Here is a 24,621-nt window from a genome sequence, read left to right on the forward strand (position 1 = left end):
GGGAACCCCACGCCAAAAAAAAAAAAATTAAAATGGCCGCAGGAAAAAGGGGGGGGGGGTTGGGCAAAAAGCGCCCCCCCCCCCCCCCTCCTGAACTGTACCAGGCCACATGCCCTTAAAATGGAGAGGGTGGTTGTGGGGGTCTGCGGGCAGGGGAGCTTGTCAGAATCTGGAAGCACCCTTTAACAAGGGGACCCCCAGATCCTGCCCCCCACCCTATGTGAATGGGTATCGGGTACATTGTACCCCTACTCATTCACCAAAAAAAGTGTCAAAAAGTAAAAATGACAGGACACAGTTTGGGACCTTTATTAAAAAAAAGTCCCACGATGTCCATTCATCTTCTATCTCAGCGCTGACAGACTGAGAAAAAAAAAAAGAAAAACTCCCATGGAGGCAGAGTTTTTTTTTTTTTTTTCTTCTCGGGTCGTCGGACGCTGTGATCAAAGATGGATGGACATCGTGGGACTTTTTTTTTTTTTTTAATAAAAGACTTGTCCCAAACTCTCTCATGTCATTTTTACTTTTTTTGGTGAATGAGTAGGGGTACAATGTACCCGATACCCATTCACACAGAGGGGGGAGGCCAGGATCTTGGGGTCCCCTTGTTAAAGGGGGCTTCCATATTCTAGTGAGCCCCATGCCCACAGACCCCCACAACCACCAGGCAAGTGTTGTGGGGAAGAGGCCCTTGTCCCTATCAACATGGGGATAAGGTGTTTTGGGGGGGGGGGGACTCAAAAACACCCTTTCCATGCTGAGGGCATGTGGCCTGGTACGGTTCGGGGAGGGGGGGCGCTCTCTTGTCCCCTCCCCTTTTCCTGCGGCCTGCCAGGTTGCGTGCTCGGAAAAGGGTCTGGTATGGATTTTGGGGGGGGACCCCATGCCATTTTTTTTTTTAAAGTTGGCTCGGGGTTCCCCTAGAAATCCATACCAGACCTGAAGGGCCTGAATTCGGCTGACCCCTACTCTTAACATAGAGGGAGATGGTCTCCCTTATTCTACAAGGAGGTATTTGGGAGTTTAGAGGTCAATCAATCTGATGAGGTCTTCCAAGATACCAGAAATTAATGTCTCTTGTAATTGATGTGCAATTTCTTAAGTGTATGATTGTATATATAAAATGTTTATATTGGGGAGGGCAGCTGTCCAGGATTGGAACCTACAAGTCCTTTGGTTGACCAAATAAGCAGACCCCTGGTACACCTGCCATGCCTAAAGGATCTCCATGCATATTCATCTCTCTTCTTTCTATCTTTACTTGTACTTTGTAAGTCTTTTCTACTAGATAAAACTTTCCAAAACACTGTGAGTGGAGATTGTTGATTATTAGCCAGGTTAAATCAAGGTCACCTTTTCTATCAGCCGAGTCACACGGGTGATGTTGGTGGCTTCCAGATGATCTGCTGATCGGTTGGACGTCTCATCGCCTCTCGTCTTGCCATCAGTCTATGGTCCTCCTCTACTGCAATAACACCACCATAATACCACCAACAACATCGGCATTATTCTTGTGGTCTAAAGTGTCATTTAATACTGTAAATTGTTAAAATTGGTACTTGAGCCAATTTTTTTTTTTTTTGGGAACGAACAGGAAGGGGCTTAGATGATTTCTCAACTTGGGTAAATATCTTCTTCTGGGGGAATTGAGGATACAAATTAAAATTAAATTAAAAAAAAAAAAAAAAAAAAATCACACGACCCAATGCATTTTTATTTAATCAGCATCATTTAATAGAATTTAGAATTTCAAAAAAATAAACTTTACACTCTAAGTGAGCAGGAGAACAGGGTATAAATGTGACCAAAACCAAAGAGTTCCTCTTCTCCATTCAATTCCACTCTCACCATTCAGGAAATAAGTTAGAAATCCGAAGCAGCACACAGGAAGAAACCCTGAAAGAGATCATTTGTCATCGTTACTGCAGAAACATACAGTATTTACAGCAGATGCCTCCACATCTCTACACTGCCCCCTACAGGTATGAGGGAATCATTCATCATCAGTTACTGATGGTAATATGCAGTATACACTAGCGGCGCCCTAACTGCAGTCTTTTTCCCTTGAGACACTATTCCTTCCACTATTACTAACAATAGGGCACCATTCCTTCCACTAATACCAATGATGGGGCAGCATTCCTCCCACTGACACCAATGATGGGGCACCATTCCTTCCACTAATACCAATGATGGGGCAGTATTCCTCCCACTGACACCAATGATGGGGCACTATTGCTCCCACTGACACCAATGATGGGGCACTATTGCTCCCACTGACACCAACGATGGGGCACCATTCCTCCCACTGACACCAACGATGGGGCACCATTCCTCCCACTGACACCAACGATGGGGCACCATTCCTCCCACTGACACCAACGATGGGGCACCATTCCTCCCACTGACACCAACGATGGGGCACCATTCCTCCCACTGACACCAATGATGGGGCACCATTCCTCCCACTGACACCAATGATGGGGCACCATTCCTCCCACTGACACCAATGATGAGGCACTATTCCTCCCACTGACACCAATGATGGGGCCCTATTACTGCCACTGACACCAATGTTGCAGCACTATTACTGCCACCGACACCAATGATGGGGCACTATTACTGCCACTGACACCAATGATGGGGCACTATTACTGCCACTGACACCAATGATGGGGCACTATTACTGCCACTGACACCAATGATGGGGCACTATTACTGCCACTGACACCAATGATGGGGCACTATTACTGACACCAATGATGGGGCACTATTACTGCCACTGACACCAATGATGGGCACTATTACTGCCATTAATGATGGGGCACTATTACTCCCACTGACACCAATGATGGGGCACTATTACTCCCACTGACACCAATGATGGGGCACTATTACTGCCACTGACACCAATGATGGGGCACTATTACTGCCATCAATGATGGGGCACTATTACTCCCACTGACGTAAATGATGGGGCACTATTACTCCCACTGATGCCAATGATAGGGCACTATTCTTACCACTGAAACCAATGATGGGGCACTATTCCTCCCACTGACACCAATAAAGGGCCACTATTCTTACCACTGGGGGACCCGCAGCAGTACCAGCCAGCAGAATCCGCAGCAGTACCCACCAGCAGGACCAGCAGCAGTACCAGCCCTGGAGGACAGCCAGCAGCAGACACCAGCCATACCTGCCTGGGGGACAGCAGCAGCCAGCAATACTGGGAGGAATCTGGAGGAAAAAAGGACCATTGAGGTCAGTTGAGGTGCAGGTAAACTGCAGTAAGTCAGTGTGAAAGCAGCCTTAGGTCCCCTTCACACAATCGGTCCCATCAGTTCGGCCTGTCCGTTTTTTGGGCGGACCCAATCAGACCCTCCATTCATCTCTATGGAGCGGCAGATGTAGATGGATTTGTGTCCTTTTACACCTGCCAATCTCCAATCCGAAGCACTTTAAAAAAACAGAAGGGTATCCGTCCCCTTCCGTCTGGGCGGATAGGACTGGAGGGTCCATAGAGTAGAGCGGGCTGTGTATGTGTTTGCTTTGCATATGCAGAGTGGACACAGACCTGTCATCTTCCCGCTTCGCTCGTTGTGGCCTGTGACTGGTTACCAAAAAATGAAAGTGGCCCTCGCTCTTCAAAAGGTTGGGCACCCCTGAGGTAGATCTCCTTGTTCTACAAGGGGGTATTTGGGAGTTTAGAGGTCAATAAAGCTGATGAGGTATTCCAAGATAACAGAAATTAATGTCTCTTGTAATTGATGTGCCATTTGTGAAATTTCTTATCATTAGAATGAATGTTTTCTTATGTTTCTTATGTGTATAATTATATATATGAAATGGTTATGTTGGGGAGGGCAGCTGTCCATGATTGGAGCTTAAAAGTCTCTTGGTTGACCAAATATATATTTTACTAAGTGCTCATATGCTAATGCTAGATTATTTTTATAATGACTTGCTAGAATGCATTTCGGGAACAATGTTATAAGAAAGAAAGTTTGATTCTTCAGGTCAATCAAGCTGAGGAGGTGTTCCAAGATAGCAGAAATTAATGTCTCTTGTAATTGATGTGCTGTTTGTGCAATTTATTATCATGAGAAAGAATGTTTCATTCTCTGGATCCATGCAACATCTTATTGTATTACATAGAGGCAAGATACCAGAAATGAATGTCTCTAGTAATTGATTTGTTCTACAAGGAGGGATTAGGAAGTCTACAGGCAAACCAAGCTAAGGTATTCCAAGATACCAGAAATTAATGTCTCTTGTAATTGATGTACACATGCCATGCCTAAAGGATATCCATGCATATTAATTTCTCTTTACTTTTACTTTATAAATCCTTTCCACTAAATATATTTCCAGAACCTTCACCTTGATCAGAGGTTGCTCATTTCCTTATCAATGTCATCCAAAGAAGTGGCAGCATTTCTCCTTACGATATGCCACTTCTCCATGGACAAGCCAAGTGCTTCCGTTTATGAAGTGCCAGAGGGTGCTGGGCTCGGTGCCTGCACTGGTGACCCCTTTTTCTGAGCAGAATAGGTATGGCAGGTTAAGCCGGGGTCAACTTTCTATCAGGCGAGATGCCACAGGTGATGGCGGTGGCCTTTAGATGGTTTGCTGTTAGGAGACATCTGCCTATCTTGGTACCAGTCTACGGTCACCCTAGAGTAATAACACATAACAACACCAACAACATTATTATTATGGGGTGGTAGGGGCTTACCAAACACTCCATTGCAATGACGGGGTTACACCTTGAACCCCAGCGCCCTCATGCACTCCTTGTGAGCCTCGATCAGATCCCCGCAGTGCTCTTCACCCTTCTCAATGATGCTGGACAAAATACAAAATAAAAGGGGCAGATATCAGATTGGAAAGACTGAATAGTTGGATAACTGAAGACATCCACACATGCAAAATTTCAGGATTGTTTGCCGCCGCCGCCCCCCCAAAAACAAAACAAAACAAAAAAAAAAAACAACACCAGCCGCCACTGGACCCCAGATGTCTTCTCTGCCCTTAAGAGCATCTGATCACACCAAGATCGGTTTGATCCGATGCTTTTACAATGTAAACATGGCACCATTTACATCCGGAAGTGACAAAATACTCAACGCTTTCCGTTTTCTATACCATAGACATGATCGGGGGGCCTTTCCGGTCCTCGATCCGCTCTATAGTAAACTAGCAGAACTGCCAGCTTCATTCTGGGCTCACCGGTGGGAGGGGAGAGCCTGAAGAGGCACCGGCGGATGGCAGGAAGGGGGGTGGGGGCCTGTAAAACAAATCCAGCGGCTATTTAGCCGCTAGAATGGCTTTTACAAAAAGGCCAATCGCCTCTTGAAAAAAACAATACCGGGATAATGCGTGTAGCTGCGGGTATACCACTTGAATGCAGCGATGTATATGTACCATAGGTGTGCGCACAGGGTGTGCCAGGTGTGCCTGGGCACACCCTATTTGCCTTGTGTGCTGCATATTCCCCCCTGTTTAGACCACTGATATTTCATTCCCCCCCAAAAAAATGTTACACAAGCCCATAAATTTTGGGAAAAGAAAATTAACAAAATTACACTGTCCACTGCCCTACTGACACCATCAGTACATATACACATGCATATGTATTTGAGCTTTGGGGTGCACACCCTAATGCAAGAGGCTGCGCACACCTATGATATGTACGTTGGTGGTCTTCAAGTGGCTAAAAAAGTATCACCACCTCAATCCTCCTGTATGTATGCTCACAGTGTTAGACTGACTGTTGCGGTGTGAGTTCAGCTGTCTGAATGGAATATCCACAACAGGAAAAATAAAATTTCAGGGGTTTAATCTCCTTCCTAATCTATCAAAATAAAAAGGGGTTTGGTAGAGATATACGAGTTACCGCTCCGCTTACCAGGCATCCCGAACCTTCTTGGTCTCAGGACAGGCGCAGCACGGCTTCAATGGCTTCTTCTCCTGCGTGTCGGAGGTCGCAGGGGTCGACTCGCAGCTCGCAGCGGCCAAACTGGACATTGTGCTTCCACCCCTGCTAAAATCTGAAGAAGAAAAAAAATAAAAAAAAGCAACACTGAGATACAAAGTGCACCCAACTCACATAACACTACAATGTAACTTTTATTTCATATCTCATCCCAAATATATATATATATAACAATGTATCACTCTCAGCAGACGGCAAATCTGCGGACTTATCCAATCATTTAATGTGTGTTCTATCCTGGATACCTTTCATCCTGTCTTATTATTATCTACTGTCTCTTATATTTCCTTCATTACATTCTCTCCCGTTTCCTCTTTTTATAGCTATATGTTTATTTATTATTCTTTTTATTTGTTCCCTCCTTATTCCTCTATTTATTGTTCTTAATATGTTTATTGGTTATATTTTTATCTTGCTATTTATATGTTTATTTATTCTCGTCTTATTCCCCTATTTCTATGTTTATTTTTTTATGCATTATTAAATTATATCTTTATATATTTATTATTGTATTATTTAAATATTTCTCTCTCTTCTATCAGATGTATTTTCTTCATTACACGCTCTCCTTGCTCCTCTTTTTCTATTTATAAGGTTATTTTTTATGTTATAGAACTATCAGGGGCCCCAGGGTGGGTCAGTTGTAGAATGATCAGGGACAGGGGCAGTTGTGGAGGTATCAGGGGCCCCAGGACGTGGGGCAGTCGTAGAGGCAGGGCCGTCTTTAGGGCAGGGCAAAAGGGGCAGCTGCCCTGGGCCCTGTCATTGTTGTGGGGCCCAAAGCAGCTGCCTCATACTTGCCAACTATAACAGTTTAAATTCCCTTGTCCTTTGAAGTTTTAGTCCTGTGCTGTGTCTCAATGGCTCAGTGTGAAGTGCTGGTACTAATGCTGCCCAGCTCTGCCTTATTGTTGTGTACAGATGACCTGCAGACCCTGTGTTTACATGTAAATAACCGGCATTAATATGTAAATAGTGGCAGCATTCATAAGTTAATAGCTGCGGCCGGTGGCATCGATATGTAAATAAAGGTGGCATTCATATGTATATATTGCCCCCCTGCAGTGGAGAGATGATGTGCTGTAACCTCTAGCAACCAATCAGTGAGTGGTAATACTGTACAGTAATCTCTAGCAACCAATTAACAAGCAAAAATCATTTTCTGTAACCTCTAGCAACTATTCAGTGAGCCGTAATGTGTGCTGTAACCTCTAGCAACCAGTCAGTAAGCAGTAATGATATGCTGTAACCGCTAGCAACCAATCGCAATTGCTGCCTTATCTGATACAGTAAACTGATTCTAAGTCTAGCTGATATTTATTTTATGTCTCAGAGCAGGTAGAGAGTGAAATTGCATGGGGGGGGCCCAAGAAAATTTTTGCCCAGGGTCCAGTCAATATTAAAGAGGGCCCTGCGTAGAGGGATCGTGGCTCCGGGATAGGAGCAGTCATGGAGAGATCAGGGGCCCGGGTGAGGAGCAATTGTGGGGGGATTGGGGATCGGGACAGGGGCAGTCGTGGAGTGATCGGGGCCCCGCGAGAGGGGCAGTCGTGGAGGGATCGGGGCCCCGCGAGAGGGGCAGTCGTGGAGGGATCGGGGCCCCGCGAGAGGGGCAGTCGTGGAGGGATCGGGGCCCCGCGAGAGGGGCAGTCGTGGAGGGATCGGGGCCCCGCGAGAGGGGCAGTCGTGGAGGGATCGGGGCCCCGCGAGAGGGGCAGTCGTGGAGGGATCGGGGCCCCGGGGGAGGGGCAGTCGTGGAGGGATCGGGGCCCCGGGTTGGGGGCAGTCGTGGAGGGATCGGGGCCCCGGGAGAGGGACAGTCGTGGAGGGATCGGGGGGACAGGGGTAGTCGTGGAGGGATCGGGGGGACAGGGGTAGTCGTGGAGGGATCGGGGCCCTGGGAGAGGGGCTGTTGTGGAGCGATCGGGGCCCCGGGAGAGGGGCAGTCGTGGAGGGATCGGGGGGACAGTCCTGGAGGGATCGGGGCCCCGGGACAGGGGCAGTCGTGGAGGGATCGGGGCCCTGGGAGAGGGGCAGTCGTGGAGGGATCGGGGCCCCTTGACAGGGGCAGTCGTGGAGGGATCGGGGCCCCGGGACAGGGGCAGTCGTGGAGGGATCATGGGGCCCCGGGAGAGGGGCAGTTGTAGGGGTCAAAGGGTCAGATGTATGAGATCAGTAACAATCTATAGAAGACATGTGACACCCCCAGACTCTCACAGGTCAGTATTTTGCTCTCTATTCCCCCCCTTATCAGGGTGACCCCCATCAATGTCATCTGCCCCCCTCCCCGGACACCCAGTGGATCCCTCTGTGTCACATGACAGCTGTCAGTGCTCCCCTCCCCCTATGTCACTGACCCCAGGTGACCCCCCACACATACACCGGTATGATAAGGATACAATGTTGCGCTCACCTCTCTCCTTCACAATCACGTGCCTTACATAAATGAGGAAACACCTGCGCAGGCGCACTCCCTTGCGGCGCAGGAAGCCGGGTGGAAGGAGGAGCATGCCGGGAAATGTAGTTCTGCCAACTCCTATTAGCTGAGACGACACATCGCCACCTAGTGGCACCTGACTACGACTGTACACAGCAGCGCCACCGTCCGGCGGAGAGTGCTATACATCCATCAGGGAGAAGTGACGTCGGGGGGTCACGGAGGACGGAATCCCCGAGTCCCGCCTCCTGATCACGTGGTGCTGTTGGCAGGGAGACCCCGGGACGCCGCTCTCTTGTCTCCTAGCAACCACAGCAACAAAGATGGCGGCGCAGGAGGAGGCGGCGAAGGCAGGTAGAGCGGGCACAGGGGGGGCACTGTGTGTGATCTGTCCTCATCCCTGGCATCAGAGAACTCTGACCACCCGCCATTCCCACACTGTGAGGTCACCTGTCACCATTCTGGGGGGGTTCACATTTACGCGGCGACGCACACATTAAAGCGCGACATTTACCTGGAACATACGTGTGCTGCAGCGTAATTTGTATTACACATCGACATGGGTACAAAAAAAAAGAAAAATGCACGTCAACATATTTTTTACATGTATTTTAGACTAATTCAATATTTGATTAATAATTGTATTTAATATTTATGTATTTTCTAATGGGAAAAAAAAAAAAAAAAAAAATATATATATATATATATATATATATATATATATATATATATATATATATATATATATATATATATATTTATAAATCTGTATTATAATATGATAATTTATATAATTATTTATAACTTTTTATATTGATATAAAATATATAAAAATAACAACAAATTATTAGACATATTTAAAAAGATAATATCTCGCGCTTACCCTAAAAATGAAAAAAAAAATGATAAAAATGTGTGTGGGTGCTGCTTATTATAAATCTAAATACTCGATTCCAAATATATATATATATATACACACAGTATCGCACAAAAGTGAGTACACCCTCACATTTCTGTAAATATTTTCTTCTATCTTTTCATGTGACAACACTGAAGAAATGACACTTTTCTACAATGTAAAGTAATGAGTGTACAGCTTGTATAACAGTGTAAATTTGCTGTCCCCTCAAAATAACTCAACATACAGCCATTAATGTCTAAACCGCTGGTAACAAAAGTGAGTACACCCCTAAGTGAAAATGTCCAAATTGGGCCCAAAGTGTCAATATTTTGTGTGGCCGCCATTATTTTCCAGCACTGCCTTAACCCTCTTGGGCATGGAGTTCACCAGAGCTTCACAGGTTACCACTGGAGTCCTCTTCCACTCCTCCATGATGACATCACAGAGCTGGTGGATGTTAGAGACCTTGTGCTCCTCCACCTTCTGTTTGAGGATGTACCACAGATGATCAATAGGGTTTAGGTCTGGAGATATGTTTGGCCAGTCCATCACCTTTACCCTCAGCTTCTTTAGTATGGCAGTGGTCATTTTGGAGGTGTGTTTGGGGTCGTTATCATGTTGGAATACTGCCCTGCGGCCCAGTCTCTGAAGGGAGGGGATCATGCTCTGCTTCAGTATGTCACAGTACATGTTGGCATTCATGGTTCCCTCAATGAACTGTAGCTCCTCAGTGCCGGCAGCACTCAGGCAGCCCCAGACCATGACACTCCCACCACCATGCTTGGCTGTAGGCAAGACACACTTGTCTTTGTACTTCTCATCTGGTTGCCACCACACACGCTTGACACCATCTGAACCAAATAAGTTTATGTTGGTCTCATCAGACCACAGGACATGGTTCCAGTAATCCATGTCCTTAGTCTGCTTGTCTTCAGCAAACTGTGGGCTTTCTTGTGCATCCTCTTTAGAAGAGGCTTCCTTCTGGGATGACAGCCATGCAGACCAATTTGATGCAGCGTGCGGCGTATGGTCTGATCACTGACAGGCTGACCCCCCACCCCTTCAACCTCTGCAGCAATGCTGGCAGCACTCATACGTCTATTTCCCAAAGACAACCTCTGGATATGATGCTGAGCACGTGCACTCAACTTCTTTGGTGGACCATGGCGAGGCCTGTTCTGAGTGGAACCTGTCCTGTTAAACCGCTGTATGGTCTTGGCCACCATGCTGCAGCTCAGTTTCAGGGTCTTGGCAATCTTCGTATAGCCTAGGCCAACTTTATGTAGAGCAACAATTTTTTTTTTCAGATCCTCAGAGAGTTCTTTGCTATGAGGTGCCATGTTGAACTTCCAGTGACCAGTATGAGAGAGTGAGAGCGATAACACCAAATTTAACACACCTGCTCCCCATTCACACCTGAGACCTTGTAACACTAATGAGTCACTTGACACCAGAGAGGTTAAATGGCTAATTGGGCCCAATTTGGACATTTTCACTTGGGGGTGTACTCACTTTTGTTGCCAGCGGTTTAGACATTAATGGCTGTGTGTTGAGTTATTTTGAGGGGACAGCAAATTTACACTGTTATACAAGCTGTACACTCACTACTTTACATTGTAGCAAAGTGTCATTTCTTCAGTGTTGTCACATGAAAAGATAGAATAAAATATTTACAGAAATGTGAGGGGTGTACTCACTTTTGTGAGATACTGTATATATATATATAAAAAAAATACAAAATAATTATAATATACAATAGATATAATTATATACAATATATAAAATATAATTGTGTGATAATATTATAATTTTACATGATATCATTTATATAATTATTTAGAATTAATTTTCATATCATGTATCTAAAAATACTTTTTTTTTATGCTTTAATGTTTATTCATGGGAAAAAAAAAAACCTCTGATCTGACTTATGTTGACCTTTGTTCTATATGTGCTCCGATGGGCCATGCAGCAGCACAGTCTGTGTGTTATAAATCTGTGCCACACTTCACTTCCCGAATATATTCCTATCATGCTGTTTCCGGGGTGAGAATTCCGCTATCGGGGTGCTCCAGCAATGAAGCCCAGGTGGTCTGTGGGTGTGTAGGAGGTGCAGCTTTTGTAGCGTTAGTCAGGCTCAGTGTCTTACACTTTAATGTGCATTTCCAATGCCTTTTTGAATGTTAAGATTTGGAGTGGATAGAGGTAACAGCCCAGATACGGTGGCCACCTGTCCGGGATTCACCTGGACAGTCCGAATTTTGAATCAAGTGTCCGGGTTTTAAGTGGACTGAAACCCAGACACATTATTCAGACTGGGCTGTGGCTCCCCAAGAAACCGAGATAGTCACACGCAAATCCGTTACCCTCCAGGAGCTGTGGGCGGCTTTCTGGGGGCAGGTACGGCATCACTGGGGAGGGGGGGCAGGGCAATAATGTAAGCAAGAAATGTTTGGCCACACCCACTGTTCTCTGCAGGACGCTATGTGCACCCCATTACTACTCTCCTTGGGGTGTCACAGGCCACTAAAGTGTTCGGATTTGGCTTGACGAAAAGGTGGCAACCCTAAGCCCAGACCTTGCAGGTGCAGAAACTCAAGTTTCAGGACTGAGGACCAAGATGCGGGACTCATCCTGCAAATCCAGAAGAATTGGCAGCTATGCAGTTCACCTCCTTCTGACCTCCTTCGAGCTGGTTTTGCATTCTCATAGACTTGTATAAAATGACAAAATCTGCTTGAAGTGAAGAAGAGCTTTTCAGCACAGGTCCTGAGTAAACCAGTCCTGATGACTCAGGTTCGGCATTGGACCATGACTGACTGACAAGCCTCATGTGTTTCCAGAGTTTTCATTTTTGATCACTTATTTTTCTGCATTAGTTGCAGGTATGGACAGTTCAGAAGGCCAAGCCGGAGAAGATGAGAGCTCCCAGCGGGGGCCTGATCAAACAGGTCAGTATCATTTTATACCAGAAGTATGTTGTATGTGAAGCTCCTGAACTACTATCCACCTATCAAATGACAAAGAGAGAGAGAGAGAGAGAGAGAGAGAGAGAGAGAGACCCTATTGGGCAATAAGGGCTCTGACATTGTGCAGGGAATGGCAGGTATTGGTACTTATCCCTAGTAACAATGTGAAACCAGGTTAAACTTTTACATTTAACAGGTCCACTTTAATGTGACCTCAAAGACCTTATAGTGCTCATTTAAGCCCGAGGTGTGATGTGCTGCCCACTGGAGCTCAGAGTTAGGGTGCTGGCATCCTTTCACTTATCCTAAAGTGCCGACGTGTATAGAAAATGTAGGACGCTGCTCACCCAGCCCAGTACATCTGAGTCTAGGTAATGGCCACAGGGGTCCACTTAGAAATACGGGCCCACTTAGGGGCATTGGGAGCACAAGGGTGAACTTGGAGACATGGGATGCACTTGGAGGTACAAGGACATATCTGGAGACTCAGGGCACACAGGAGTGCACTTGAAAACACAGGGTGCACAAGACACACTTGAAGACACGGGGTGTATAGATGTGCTCTTGGAGGGACAGGGGCACACTTGGAGACTCGGGGCGCAAACAACGGCACTTGGAAGCTCCAGGGCGTATAAGGCAAACAAGGGGGTGCATTTGGAGACAAATGGTGCAAAGGGTGCACTCAGAGACATGGGGTACACAAGGTGAACTTGGGGACATGGGGAACACAAGGTGAACTTGAAGACATGGAGTACACAAGGTGAACTTGAAGACATGGAGTACACAAGGTGAACTTGAAGACATGGGGTACACAAGGTGCACTTGGAGACATTGGGTACACAAGGTGAACTTGGGGACATGAAGTACACAATGTGAACTTGAAGACATGGTGTACACAAGTTGCACTTGGAGACATGGGGTACACAAGGTGAACTTGGGGACATGGGTTACACAAGGTGAATTTGAAGACATAGGGTACACAAGGTGCAATTGGAGATATGGGGCACACAAGGTAAACTTGGGGCCAAGGGGTACACAAGGTGCACTTGGAGACATGGGGCACACAGGGTAAACTTGGAGACATGGGGTACACAAGGCGCACTTGGAGACATGGGGCACACAGGGCGCACTTGGAGACATGGGACACACAAGGCGCACTTGGAGACATGGGACACACAAGGCGCACTTGGAGACATGGGGCACACAAGGCGCACTTGGAGACATGGGGCACACAGGGTAAACTTGGAGACATGGGGTACACAAGGTGCACTTGAAGACATGGGGCACACAGGGTATACTTGAAGACATGGGGTACACAAGGTGCACTTGGAGACATGGGGCACATAGGGTTAACTTGGAGACATGGGGTACACAAGGCGCACTTGCAGACATGGGGTACACAGGGTGGTCTTGGAGACATTGGGCACATAGGGTGTACTTTAGAAGCAAAACTGTACTGTGTGTGAGTTTAGAATTTAGCAGATTTGAAGGCTCTAAGATATCAGCACTCCCTGTTGCTTAGTTCATACACTGGTTAAACACCCAGTACTTCCAGGTACGGAGGCCCAGATTTCCTCCGCCTCCTATAAATTCAGTGCTCGACCCCTGGGCAGACGATCGCCAGGCCTATTTGCTGTCACGTAGGGCAGAGGAGGAGTATTCATAGACCTCCACAAGTCTATGCTTGCAGTTGAAACTTACACAGGAGTTTTGGGGGGCTCTGGCAATGGAACATAATGTTGGGGGAGGATTAGGAAGGTCTTTCCAAGTAATTATGGCTAGATAACCCAACCGACACAAAGAACAGGGTCTCATTATGATAGCAGTAAAATGTGGTGTCTTTATTGATGCCTACAGCATCAATAAAGCAGCTTTGTGAGCGTTCCGTACAGTGAGTAGATACTGCTGGACTGACTGGTCATATTCTGCTCCTAAGTGGACCTCCCTTATTTAGTAGTCCATCATTTGTAAAATACAGATTGATCCTATCACAGGTGTTTTCTGGACAGTAACTTTATTTATTATTATTTACAGTATATGTGTTTGTTCAATAACCACATTATCTTCTTTTATTACTCTAGAGGTTGAGTCTGACCAACTCCAAAAGGAAAAAGCAGATGTTGAAACTTTGGATAGCAGCAAAGAAAATTTACAAGATGAACACAACCCTGATTCTACTACGGAGGATACAGAAGGGGGAGATGAAGAAGGTCAGAGGGAAGAAGAGGCAGTCACCCAGGGGTCTGCAGGTGAAGATGATGGATCAGGTACCATGCATGAGCCAAAGTTGGCTGACAAGTCTGAGGAAGAGGCGGAGCAGATGTCAGATAACCTTGATGTCGGTAATGAACAAGTCACTGGATTAGGGACTGAAACAGTAGAGGAGACGGCAGGGGAGGAAGGAGGAACCGAGAAATCTGCTGTGGAAGAAACTATTGTAGATGATCAGGAGATCCAGCATAATGAAGCAGACACTGGCTCAGGAATTGAAACTGTGGAGGAGCCACTGGGTGATGAAGGGGAAACTGAGCAACCTACCATGGGAGGAACCATTGAAGAAGACCAGGAGATCCAGCATACTGAAGCAGACACTGGCTCAGGGACTGAAGCTATGGAGGAGCCACCAGAGGAGGGAGGAAGAACCGAGCAACATGCTGTGGAAGGAACTATTGGAGAAGATCAGGAGATCCAGCAAATTGAAGCAGACACTAGCTCAGAGATTGAAACTGTGATGAGCAATGAAGGAGGAACCGAACAACCTGCAATGGGGGCAACTATTGGAGAAGATCAGGTGATCCAGCATAATGAAGCAGACACTGGCTCAGGGATTGAAACTATAGAGAGGCCACCAAAGGAGGAAGAAGGAACTGAGCAACCCGCAGTGGGGGAAACTATTGAAGAAGATCAGGAGATTCAGCATACTGAAGCAGACACTGGCTCAGGGATTGAAACTGTGATGGGTGATGAAGGAGGAACCAAGCAACCTGCCGTGGGGGGAACTATTGAAGAAGATCAGGAGATCCAGCAAAATGAAGCAGACACTGGCTCAGGGACGGAAACTTTGGAGGAGCCACTAGAAGAGGAAGGAGGAACGGAGCAACCTGCTGTGGAAGGAACTATTGGAGAAGATCAGGAGATCCAGCAAATTGAAGCAGACACTGGCTCAGGGATTAAAACTGTGGAGGAGCCACCAGGAAAAGAAGGAGGAACTGAACAACCTGATGTGGAAGGAACTCTTGGAAAACCTCAGGAGATCCAGCATGACCAAAACCTGGAAAGCTCAGCAGGTGGGCCTTTATTTTACTTTCATTTTGCTGTGTGTGAAACATGCAGTGGCTTGTAGTACTTTTGAATTTATATGACACCAAAAGGCACCACAGTCTAAAGGTGCCTGTAGGTACATGATCAATCCAACACAAAAAACTTTCTTTAACCACTTGCTTACTGGGCACCTAAACCCCCCTCCTATCCAGACCAATTTTCAGCTTTCAACGCTGACGCACTTTGAATGACAATTGCGCGGTCATACAACGCTGTACCCAAATGAAATTTTTATCATTTTTTCCCCACAGATAGAGCTTTCTTTCGGTGGTATTTGATCACCTTTGTGGTTTTAATTTTTTGTTAAAAAAAATGTAAAAAGACCGAATTTGAAAAAAAAAAAATTTTTTTATTTTATTTTATATTTTGTTATAAAATTTTAAAAAAGGTAATTTTTCTCCTTCATTGATGTACGCTGATGAGGCGGCAGTGATGGACACTGATGGGTGGCAATAATGGGCACTGATGGGTTACACTGATAGGCAGCACTGCTAGGTGGCACTGATTGGCACCACTTGTGGACATTGATAGGTGGCAATGGCAGGTGGCACTGGCAGGGGGTACTGGTGGCACATATGAGGCAGAATTGCCTCTTCCTCTTCGGGACCGATGTCCATTGCAGATAAGCCGGTGATCGGCTTTTTTTCCTCCTCGCTCTGTCAGCGTGAGGAGAAAAAAAACAAAAACGATCACAGAGCTTTTGTTTTGATCATGTGATCATCTGTCATTGGCTGACAGCTGATCACATGGTAACGGGCCGGGACTGAGTCTCAGTGACTTGGTGATCACAGGGAGCGTGCACAGGGGAGGCCGTCATATTACGGCCTCCCGGAAATTCACGTCCACGCTGTGGTCGTCATTCGGCTATAACGCGGATGTCAAGTGATTAAACATGCCAGTTCTCACTGAGGTTTGATCTGCCTTGGGGAAAATAGTGACTGGGCAGGAAAATTCATCCTGGCTGGTTAATAAGAGGACAAACAAATGGCTCCTGCCCCCACCTATAACTGACCTTCACAGCAAGGAGCACATGGAAGGGCAAACACATTTCTGCAAGCATAAACAGGGTGCCGTGAAGAGGCCTTGCAGCTTACGCATGCGTTTGCAAATGCATGCTAACTAAACCTCTGTTTTTAATGCAGACTGTTGGACAGGTTAATCTGGTTGGCGAGTTGAGCTATGGAACGTTCTGTTTTTGTCTGTTATGGTTAATAAGAGGACCTTCTCCAGATCCAGCCATTTATGGTCAGATTGGGGAACGTTTGGGGGCCTCTCAATGATCCCAGCCAAACCTCCCTGGATGAGTCTGCTTTATGGAAATTTACCAACCAAAATGGATTTTCCTGTCTAATCACTATTTTTCCCCATGGCAGATAAAACCTCGGTGTGAACTGGAATGCTTTAAGTGGTTGTAAACCCTTACATATACCCAGTGAAGGGACTATCCTAAGGTGATACACAGAGATGAAACCAGTCCTCCTAAATTGTTCAAAATTTATAAAGCTTGTCTGAAAGTTCAGAAAAAAAGGGGGGTGGGGGAGCTGAGGTTACACTCTGCAGAGCTCAGTGAGGAGAGCTCTGAGAGCTTATTGGAGGGAAGGGACACTCCCCCCCCCCCCCCTTAACACAACACACAGGAACAAAGCTGAGGCTGTCAATCACAGGCTGTGTGTTGGAGCTCTCTCCCCTGTCACCATTTTCGCTTGGTGATAATAGTATGTGACTGTGGGGGAACATTATAGTGTAAGCTCCTCTGGTTCAAAGACTGATGTGACTGGCTCAGTGTTCTTTGTACAGCAATATGGAATAGGTCAGAGATATATAAATGTATAATAATATTAATGTGTGACTGTGGTGGGACATTAGAGTAATTTTTTTTATTAAAAAATCATACAAACACAGTTCATTAATAAAAACATATTTACACAGAAATAAACAACAACTATACAAAAACAAGTGTGCTTACATCAGCAAGTAAAGAACACGGTTTCCTGACAAGATAACATAGAAAGAAACATATTTTAATGTCAACAAAAAAGAGACTACAAACCCTGAACCTCAACTTAAACACAATCCAGGCTAAGAAACATTTTGAGATTTAATCGCCATCAGGATGCAATTCCAAAACCCCCCATTAACCCCCCCCCCCCCCCATCATTCACCCCGACTTCCACATCATTCACCTTGCATTCTGCACCAGCCACCCTCATCCCCCCCCCCACCATCATCCAATCCATCCCTCACTCCACCCGCACTTCTGCCACGCCCAGGGGGAGGGGTTGGCACCACCATACACACTGGTCCAGCACCCTCCACTACACTAGAAGAAACAATAGGTGCAGACACAGACTTGACAACCACACTTTCTGACACTGACTAGGGAACCACCGACTGGGGGGACACTGACACCACAGAAGGGCTCAAAGACACAGATTCTGACAGGACAGAGACACTATGATTCCCTGGTACAACCTCTGCCAACCCAGACTCTTCTCTATCCAGACGGAAGAATTCCTCCACTAACTCTGGCTTATTGTGCAAAGCCTCAGGGCACCGGCTATAAGGGTGACCAACCTTATCACATAGGTTACATTTAATGATGTTACAGTCCCTCGCCAGATGCCCCAGTTCCTGGCACAAAGGACACTTCTGTTCTGGACATTTAGAGGAGAAAGGTCCCTTGACTCCACATTTATGGCACAGCTTAGATTGACCAGGGTAGAAAACAGTAATCCTATCTCTACCAATAAAGGCAGAGGAGGGCAAATGCTGGACCACATTCCCACACACACTCAACCTCATTGACACCGACCACCCACCCATCCAGATTCCTCCATCATCCACAATCTTTTTTAGGGGACACAACGTTTCACCAAACCTCCTCAACCAGACCCATAAATCCTCAGGGGGTATAGACTCATTCCTAGTCAGGATAGTCACATTCTTAATCAAGGGCTGTCGTGAGACAACTTTGGGGACAAGCCCCTTCCAGTCTGGCTGGTCCCTATATACATGCTCAAACCGCTCCCAAAACAGATCCAGCGACTCTGGACGCACAAAGGATAAATCATATTCATAGGAACCAGCCGGACTGATAAGCACATAAATATCCTCCTCCTCAAATTCCATGGCTAGGATCTTATCCACAACTACCCTCCAGATAGGTGGAATATCTTCTCCCTTCCACCTGAGCTGTACCACATTCCTGCGTTTAATGGAAGGTGCGTTAGGTGAAAGTCGCACAACTGGCTCCCTTCCACCACCAGCTGCATGACTTTGTCCCGACACAACCTTAGCATAGTTCATAACTGGGCCAGAGGACACATTAACTGGCTGCATAAGAACCTCTGAAATCTGGTTTGGTAAATTACCCACCACTTGATCCTCCCTCCTCCCCTCCAGCACAACAGTCCCGCTCACCATAGTCCCAGAAGTACCACAGATACCAGCAGTCCCATCATTAAGTAAGGTCTTCTGTTTAGAAAAAACACCAGCTGTTTCAGCATTCATACAGCCCTCCTGCTCTGCAGTTTCAATGTTCATGCGACATTCCTGCTCTGCAGATTCAATGTTCATGCAACATTCCTGCTCTGCACTGTTAATGTCCACGTGGGACTCCTCACAGTCAGCAGAAACTTCTCTGTCTGGATACATGCCATCTTTTCTTGCATTCCCATGATCCTCATCTGATGAGTCGGTGCCACTCAAGGGAGATTCCATTTTCTGTAATGGTCTGCAGCAATCCGCCATTTTCCTCAACCTCCTCCTGAGATGACCCAGGCCGCTGGGGAGGGAAGGGGGCAGATACTTACAGATCCTGAGACAGGGATAGTACTGAGGCCACCATGTGAAGCCACTTCCTTACCCCCCATCCATACTGTCGCCGTTGCTGTGGCATCCACCCTCTGGCTGGTACTGGCACAGGCACTCTCCTTTATCTTTTGGAATCTCTCCTCATACTCACACTTTTCTCTGAACACACCGCTGCTCTCCTTCAGAGAAGCAACAAACTTCTCCTGGTTTTTCAATGCCTCCTCCCGAGCATTCAGCTTGGATACTTCCCTCTTACTGTTTCCAGACTTACTATGCAGGGATTTCTTTTTCCTGAGATCTTCTTTCATGACAGAAAGTTTCTGTTCCTCTTTAGCAATGCAGCGAAGTCTGTTCACCACTTTATCCTGGAAGACTGGTAAGGACTCCTCTTGCATAGGGACAGGCCCAGCATCCATTGCAGCCTGAGCACATGGAGTAGGCCTCAGTGCCTCTGGAGAGCCTCCACCTTCAACTTCCCCCACACACTGCATGGGGGCTGGGGGAGAAGCCTGCAGGACAGTCCCAGGCTTGATGTTTCCTTTGGCTGAGATCCCAGCAGAGTGAGCCAACAGCACCACCTGGTGGAGAAGCTCCTCTGGTGCAGAGACTGATGTGACTGGCTCAATGTTCTCTGTGCAGTGCTACAGAATTTGTCAGAACTAAAATAAGATATATTGTTTAATGTTCCTTTCAAAGCATTTCAACATCAGTTTGTAGAAAATGTCAGAGCTGCGTAAAGTAACTTAAAAATATAAAAATTTCTATGTGATATTATTAACCCTTTCTCGATCAGCCGCCGCAGTAACTGCGGCAGGTTGACTCCCCTGCGTGAGCCGTTGTAGCTGTACGTTGGCTCTTTAAGACGCTGTATCAGGCGCATGCCCGCAGCGTGTCCCTGGATCTGATGCGAGTCGGGCACCCACGATCGCTCGTGACAGAGCGAGAAACCAGGATCTGTGTGTGTAAACACACAAATCCCAGTTCTGTCAGGGGAGAGGAGACAGATCGTGTGTTCCTACCAAGAAGGAACAACGATCTCTCTCCTCCTCTAGTCAGCCACATTCCCCCTCACAGTTAGAACACACCTAGGGAACACAGTTAACCCCTTGATCACCCCCTAGTGTTAACACCTTCCTTGCCAGTGACATTTATACAGTAATCAGTGGCTATTGATAGCATTGATCGCTGTATAAATGTCAACGGTCCCAAAAAAGTGTCAAAAGTGTCCGATTTGTTGCAGTTCCATTAAAAATCGCAGATTGTCACCATTACTAGTAAAAAAATAAGAATAAAAAGAAAATGCCGTACATCTATCCCCTATTTTGTAGACACTATAACTTTTGCGCAAACCAATCAATGTACGCTTATTGCAATTTTTTTTTACCAAAAGTATTTAGAAGAATACATATCGGTCCAAACTGATGAAGAAATTTTGTTTTTATTTTTTTTTTTTAATTTGGGATATTTATTATAGCAAAAAGTACAAAATATTGTGTTTTTTTTTTCAAAATTGTCGCTCTTCTTTTGTTTATAGTGCAAAAAAAAACAAACGCAGAGGTGTTTTTACACCACCAAAAAAAAAAAGCTCTATTTGTGGGGAAAAAAGGACATAAATTCTGTTTAGGTACAACATCGCACGACCGTGCAGTTGTCAGTTAAAGAGATGCAGTGCCGTATCGCAAAAAATGGCCTGGTCATTAAGGGGGGTAATCTTCCGGGGCTGAAGTTGTTAATCACTACTGTAGATCAAGTATTTGAAAATGGTAAATAAATATAATTTAGACATGTCTTTTGCTATCCTACCAGCAGATGGCAGTGTGGTTGAAGCTATGGTTGTGGATTCAGGGAAGGAGGGAGTCACTTCAGGGGAAATTGCAGCTGCTGGAGCTGGAAGTGATGAAGATCAGACAGGAGAAACGGCACAGCAGAGTCCCGATGAGGAAGCAGAAGGTAAACTTACATACTGATAATTTATTCTTCACTTGGATGGGTCTGCACTACAAACCCAGAGACCTCGGCTCACCTCCTGGGAGTCTACCCTATTATTATGTCTGGTCTGATGGGAACGGCATTCCCTTACTTTGTAGGTCTCCAATGTGCAGCATTCTCAAAAATAAAACCATGTTCATAATTCCCACCTGTTGTATTTCTTGTGTGAGGGCCTAGTCACCACCAGCCACAGAGTCCCCCATCTCAGATGGCCCTCAGTTGTATATTAATCCGGCCCTTTGGAATAAATTGCAAATGTACAAAAACAAGTCCCATCATGCCTCTGCCTCTGGGTGGCATGCTTGTGGTTGTCAGAGTCTTGCTATGCCTCATGGGACTTGTAGTTCTACAACAGCTGGAGGTCTGCTAATTGCATATCCCTGGTGTAGATAAACATTACCAAGCATGATTGCCAATGCTGGGGGAACCTTCACATTTTTAGAGGTAGCAGCGAGCACAGTGCCTGAGTGCTGCCTGTTAGACCCTTCTGTCTCTGACCAGAGTGATTCCCGACCGTGCGATCGCTATGTCACCTATGACAAAGTGATCACATGCAGGCTGATGGCTTAGTTTGCAAAATAAGCCTTCAGACTGCAGATGCCACTGCAGCCTGAAGATGGCAGTGTGCCTCTGTTTAGAACTGTAATGGTTAGACACAATTACAGTATTACAAAAATAAATAAATAAATAAATATATATATAAGTAAATAATGTAAAAAGATATATATATATTTTTTACGTTTGTGTGCATTATGTGGCCTATAAGACAAAAGATATAAATCTATGAATTAGTTATATGTACAAATTAGACGTTGAGTTAGATTCAAGTTAACCAAATCATACTGACACTGCTAAGGGCAAATGGGCTTCAATAGCCTATGGTCACAAAAAAAAGGGTTAATCCTGGGTTTCGGCAGATTTTTAGTGTATAAGCACCCGGGAAAAGCTCATGTCTTTAAAAATGCTCATCAACATGCGATAAAAGCATTTGTTTAATAATGCAAACGGTAGCAAGTATCATAAGTTTGTAACTGTAAAGGTTTAGAGGTAAAAGGGCCCCTAACTACAATAATAAGGGTGATGGTTTTGTGTTATTCTAGCCATGGCTGACCAGGGAAACATAAATGAAGAAGGAGATTCCTCCGAGATCAGGTTGCTATTGCTGTTTGTGCCGACATTAGGGAGATTCACCCTCTCTATTTGTCCTGTTCACCGTTATTACCAAAAAATGAAAGAAAATCCCAAATTTTGAGTTGTCACCAGAACAGGAATCGAGAGAAAATCTTCCAACGGGGACACTATTCTGGTGATAATTCCTTCACTTTGGAGAGATTTCCTCTTGCTTCCTATTTTGGATATGGAACAAGAACTGAAGGCAAATCCTCCCAAAGGGACACAGAAGGCAAAAAAAAAAAACTTACAGGGGCTGCAACCCTCCCTTACTCTAGCCAAACTATAAAAAATGCCCTTTCTGAACTCTGTAGCTGCAGGTACTATGCAGCAATTTGTCCTCAAAATTCATAGAAGAAACACTTAAAGTAGAACTATAGACAAAACTTTTTTTTTTTTTTCATTTTGGATAGCGTAAGAAAGGATTATAACCCCTATAAGATTTATTTTGCTCTCTTTGTCCCATTGGGTAGATTCCCCTTCACTTCCTTTCCTATAGCCAAAACAGGACGTGAGAGGAGATTCTTGCAAATTAAGAGAATCTCTTGGGGACCCCCAGGTTACCTGAACTAGTGTCTCCATTGGAAGATTTCCCCTCTATTACTTTTCTAGGGACAACCGAGAATTTGTGATTTTCTTTCACTTTCAATGATAACAGTAAACAGGACAAAAAAGGGGGTAAATCTCCCTAACAGGGACACAGACAGCAATAAAAACTGACAGGTGTTGTAATCCATCTCCACTCTATCCAAAACTAAAAAGTTTTGCCTTTAGTTATACTTCAATTCCTTCTCCAGGCGACTCAGCTCACCTTGTTCTCTAGGCAACCCAACTCCCCCTGTTGCCCTCTCCCAGAAGTGACTAAACAGAACAGCTCACCCTGTTGCAACCTCTCAGCAGTGACTAAGCAGATGAGCTCACCCTGTTGCCCCCTCTCAGCAGTGACTAAACAGAACAGCTCCCCCTGTTGCCCCCCCCCCCCCCCCCCCCAGCAGTGACTAAACAGAACAGCTCACCCTGTTGCCCCTCTCAGCAGTGACTAGCTCAGCTCACCTTTCTTTTCATTCTGAACTTACTTAGCTCGCCCTCTCCCTCCAGCAGTGACTCGGCAGTTAAGGTCATCCTCACCATAACCCTTCTGGGTATTTGTTCTTTTTAATAAAAGGGTTTTAAATTAAAGTTTGGAGGAGGGGCGTGAATACTTTGGTTAGTTAACATAGTAATCAAGGTGGTATATTTTTATGTCTGTATATCTGCTATGAGATTGTGTTTGTGGACCTAGGCCAAGTACCTGAGTCATTAGCCAATGAACAACCCAATGGACAACCGAAGCCAGAAGAAGGAGAAAATGAGGAGGAGGAAGAAACGGAGGAGAAGATCCCAGAGGACTTCTACTATGACTATGAGAGTATCTGCTCCCAGCCGTACATCACCCCAGACTCAGGAATCCCAAGTGGAGTCCTCCAACTCCTGTATCCTTCTATTATGAAAATGAAGAGTCTATTCTACTCCACAGGGATCTACAGTATTTATAAAGGCTGAACAGGGGGCCATAGTTCAGGTGCATTACTCCCTGAGAGCAGGTAGGATCTGTTATACAGAAAAACATGGACCAGGTGGGTCATCTCCTGTAGGATCTGTTCTACAAAGGAACTTGGCCTAGGTGGATCACTCGCTATAATTTTATGGTAGAGAACAGGAATAGTTCCCTAGAAAATAAGGCTAATGAACAGAGGCACATAGTCCAGGCTGCTGTCAGCTAGTCAACTCCTGTGTTCTTCCTGTAGGGAACAGGTAGGATCTGTTGTACGGGACGGCATAACCCAGCTGGGTTATTTCCTGTAGTGTTACTATAGGGAACAGGTAGGGTCTGTTGTACAGGGAACATAACCCAGGTGGGCCACTTTCTATAGTCTCCCTGTAGAGAAGAGGAATAGTTCCCTAAAGAATAGTGCTGATGTACAGAAGACCATAGTCCAGGCGGGTTAACTCCTTTATTCTTCCTGTAGAGTACAGGTAGGAT

The 24,621-nt window shown here is 45.7% G+C and overlaps 2 protein-coding genes across 3 annotated transcripts in view; one reads left to right on the plus strand and one right to left on the minus strand.

Moving 5' to 3' along the window:
* Nucleotides 1–1,710: 1,710 nt before the first annotated feature.
* COX17 (cytochrome c oxidase copper chaperone COX17) lies at nucleotides 1,711–8,558 on the minus strand. Its single transcript, XM_073617421.1, has 4 exons — nucleotides 8,412–8,558; nucleotides 5,912–6,053; nucleotides 4,739–4,848; nucleotides 1,711–1,896 (listed from the first exon to the last, which is right to left on the minus strand). Exons 1-3 carry the CDS (start codon nucleotides 8,506–8,508, stop codon nucleotides 4,764–4,766), a joined length of 324 nt encoding a protein of 107 aa, XP_073473522.1. The 5' UTR covers nucleotides 8,509–8,558; the 3' UTR covers nucleotides 1,711–1,896; nucleotides 4,739–4,763.
* A 103-nt stretch (nucleotides 8,559–8,661) lies between these two features.
* CFAP44 (cilia and flagella associated protein 44) overlaps nucleotides 8,662–24,621 on the plus strand; it is an 81,527-nt gene continuing 65,567 nt past the window's right edge. The window contains exons 1-5 of one of the 2 annotated variants that reach the window (XM_073617407.1): nucleotides 8,662–8,789; nucleotides 12,216–12,287; nucleotides 14,387–15,592; nucleotides 21,246–21,389; nucleotides 23,881–24,070. In XM_073617407.1, coding sequence (XP_073473508.1) covers nucleotides 8,759–8,789; nucleotides 12,216–12,287; nucleotides 14,387–15,592; nucleotides 21,246–21,389; nucleotides 23,881–24,070 — 1,643 coding nt within the window. In that variant the 5' untranslated portion in view covers nucleotides 8,662–8,758. The remainder of the gene's footprint in view (nucleotides 8,790–12,215; nucleotides 12,288–14,386; nucleotides 15,593–21,245; nucleotides 21,390–23,880; nucleotides 24,071–24,621) is intronic. The other variant, XM_073617408.1, reaches the window with a different exon arrangement.

This window comes from Aquarana catesbeiana, linkage group LG02 (genome assembly GCF_042186555.1).
Source record: "Aquarana catesbeiana isolate 2022-GZ linkage group LG02, ASM4218655v1, whole genome shotgun sequence".
In the NCBI taxonomy this organism is placed as follows: domain Eukaryota; kingdom Metazoa; phylum Chordata; class Amphibia; order Anura; family Ranidae; genus Aquarana; species Aquarana catesbeiana.

What these genes read in the sequence shown, in the direction of transcription:
- COX17 (XM_073617421.1), bottom strand. Translation starts at nt 8,508, where the DNA reads ATGCTCCTCCTTCCACCCGGCTTCCTGCGCCGCAAGGGAGTGCGCCTG. An exon ending in CGTGATTGTGAAGGAGAGAG is followed by an intron (nt 6,054 to 8,411) that starts GTGAGCGCAACA and finishes TTTCTTCTTCAG; the next exon opens with ATTTTAGCAGGGGTGGAAGC. An exon ending in AAGAAGGTTCGGGATGCCTG is followed by an intron (nt 4,849 to 5,911) that starts GTAAGCGGAGCG and finishes TATTTTGTCCAG; the next exon opens with CATCATTGAGAAGGGTGAAG.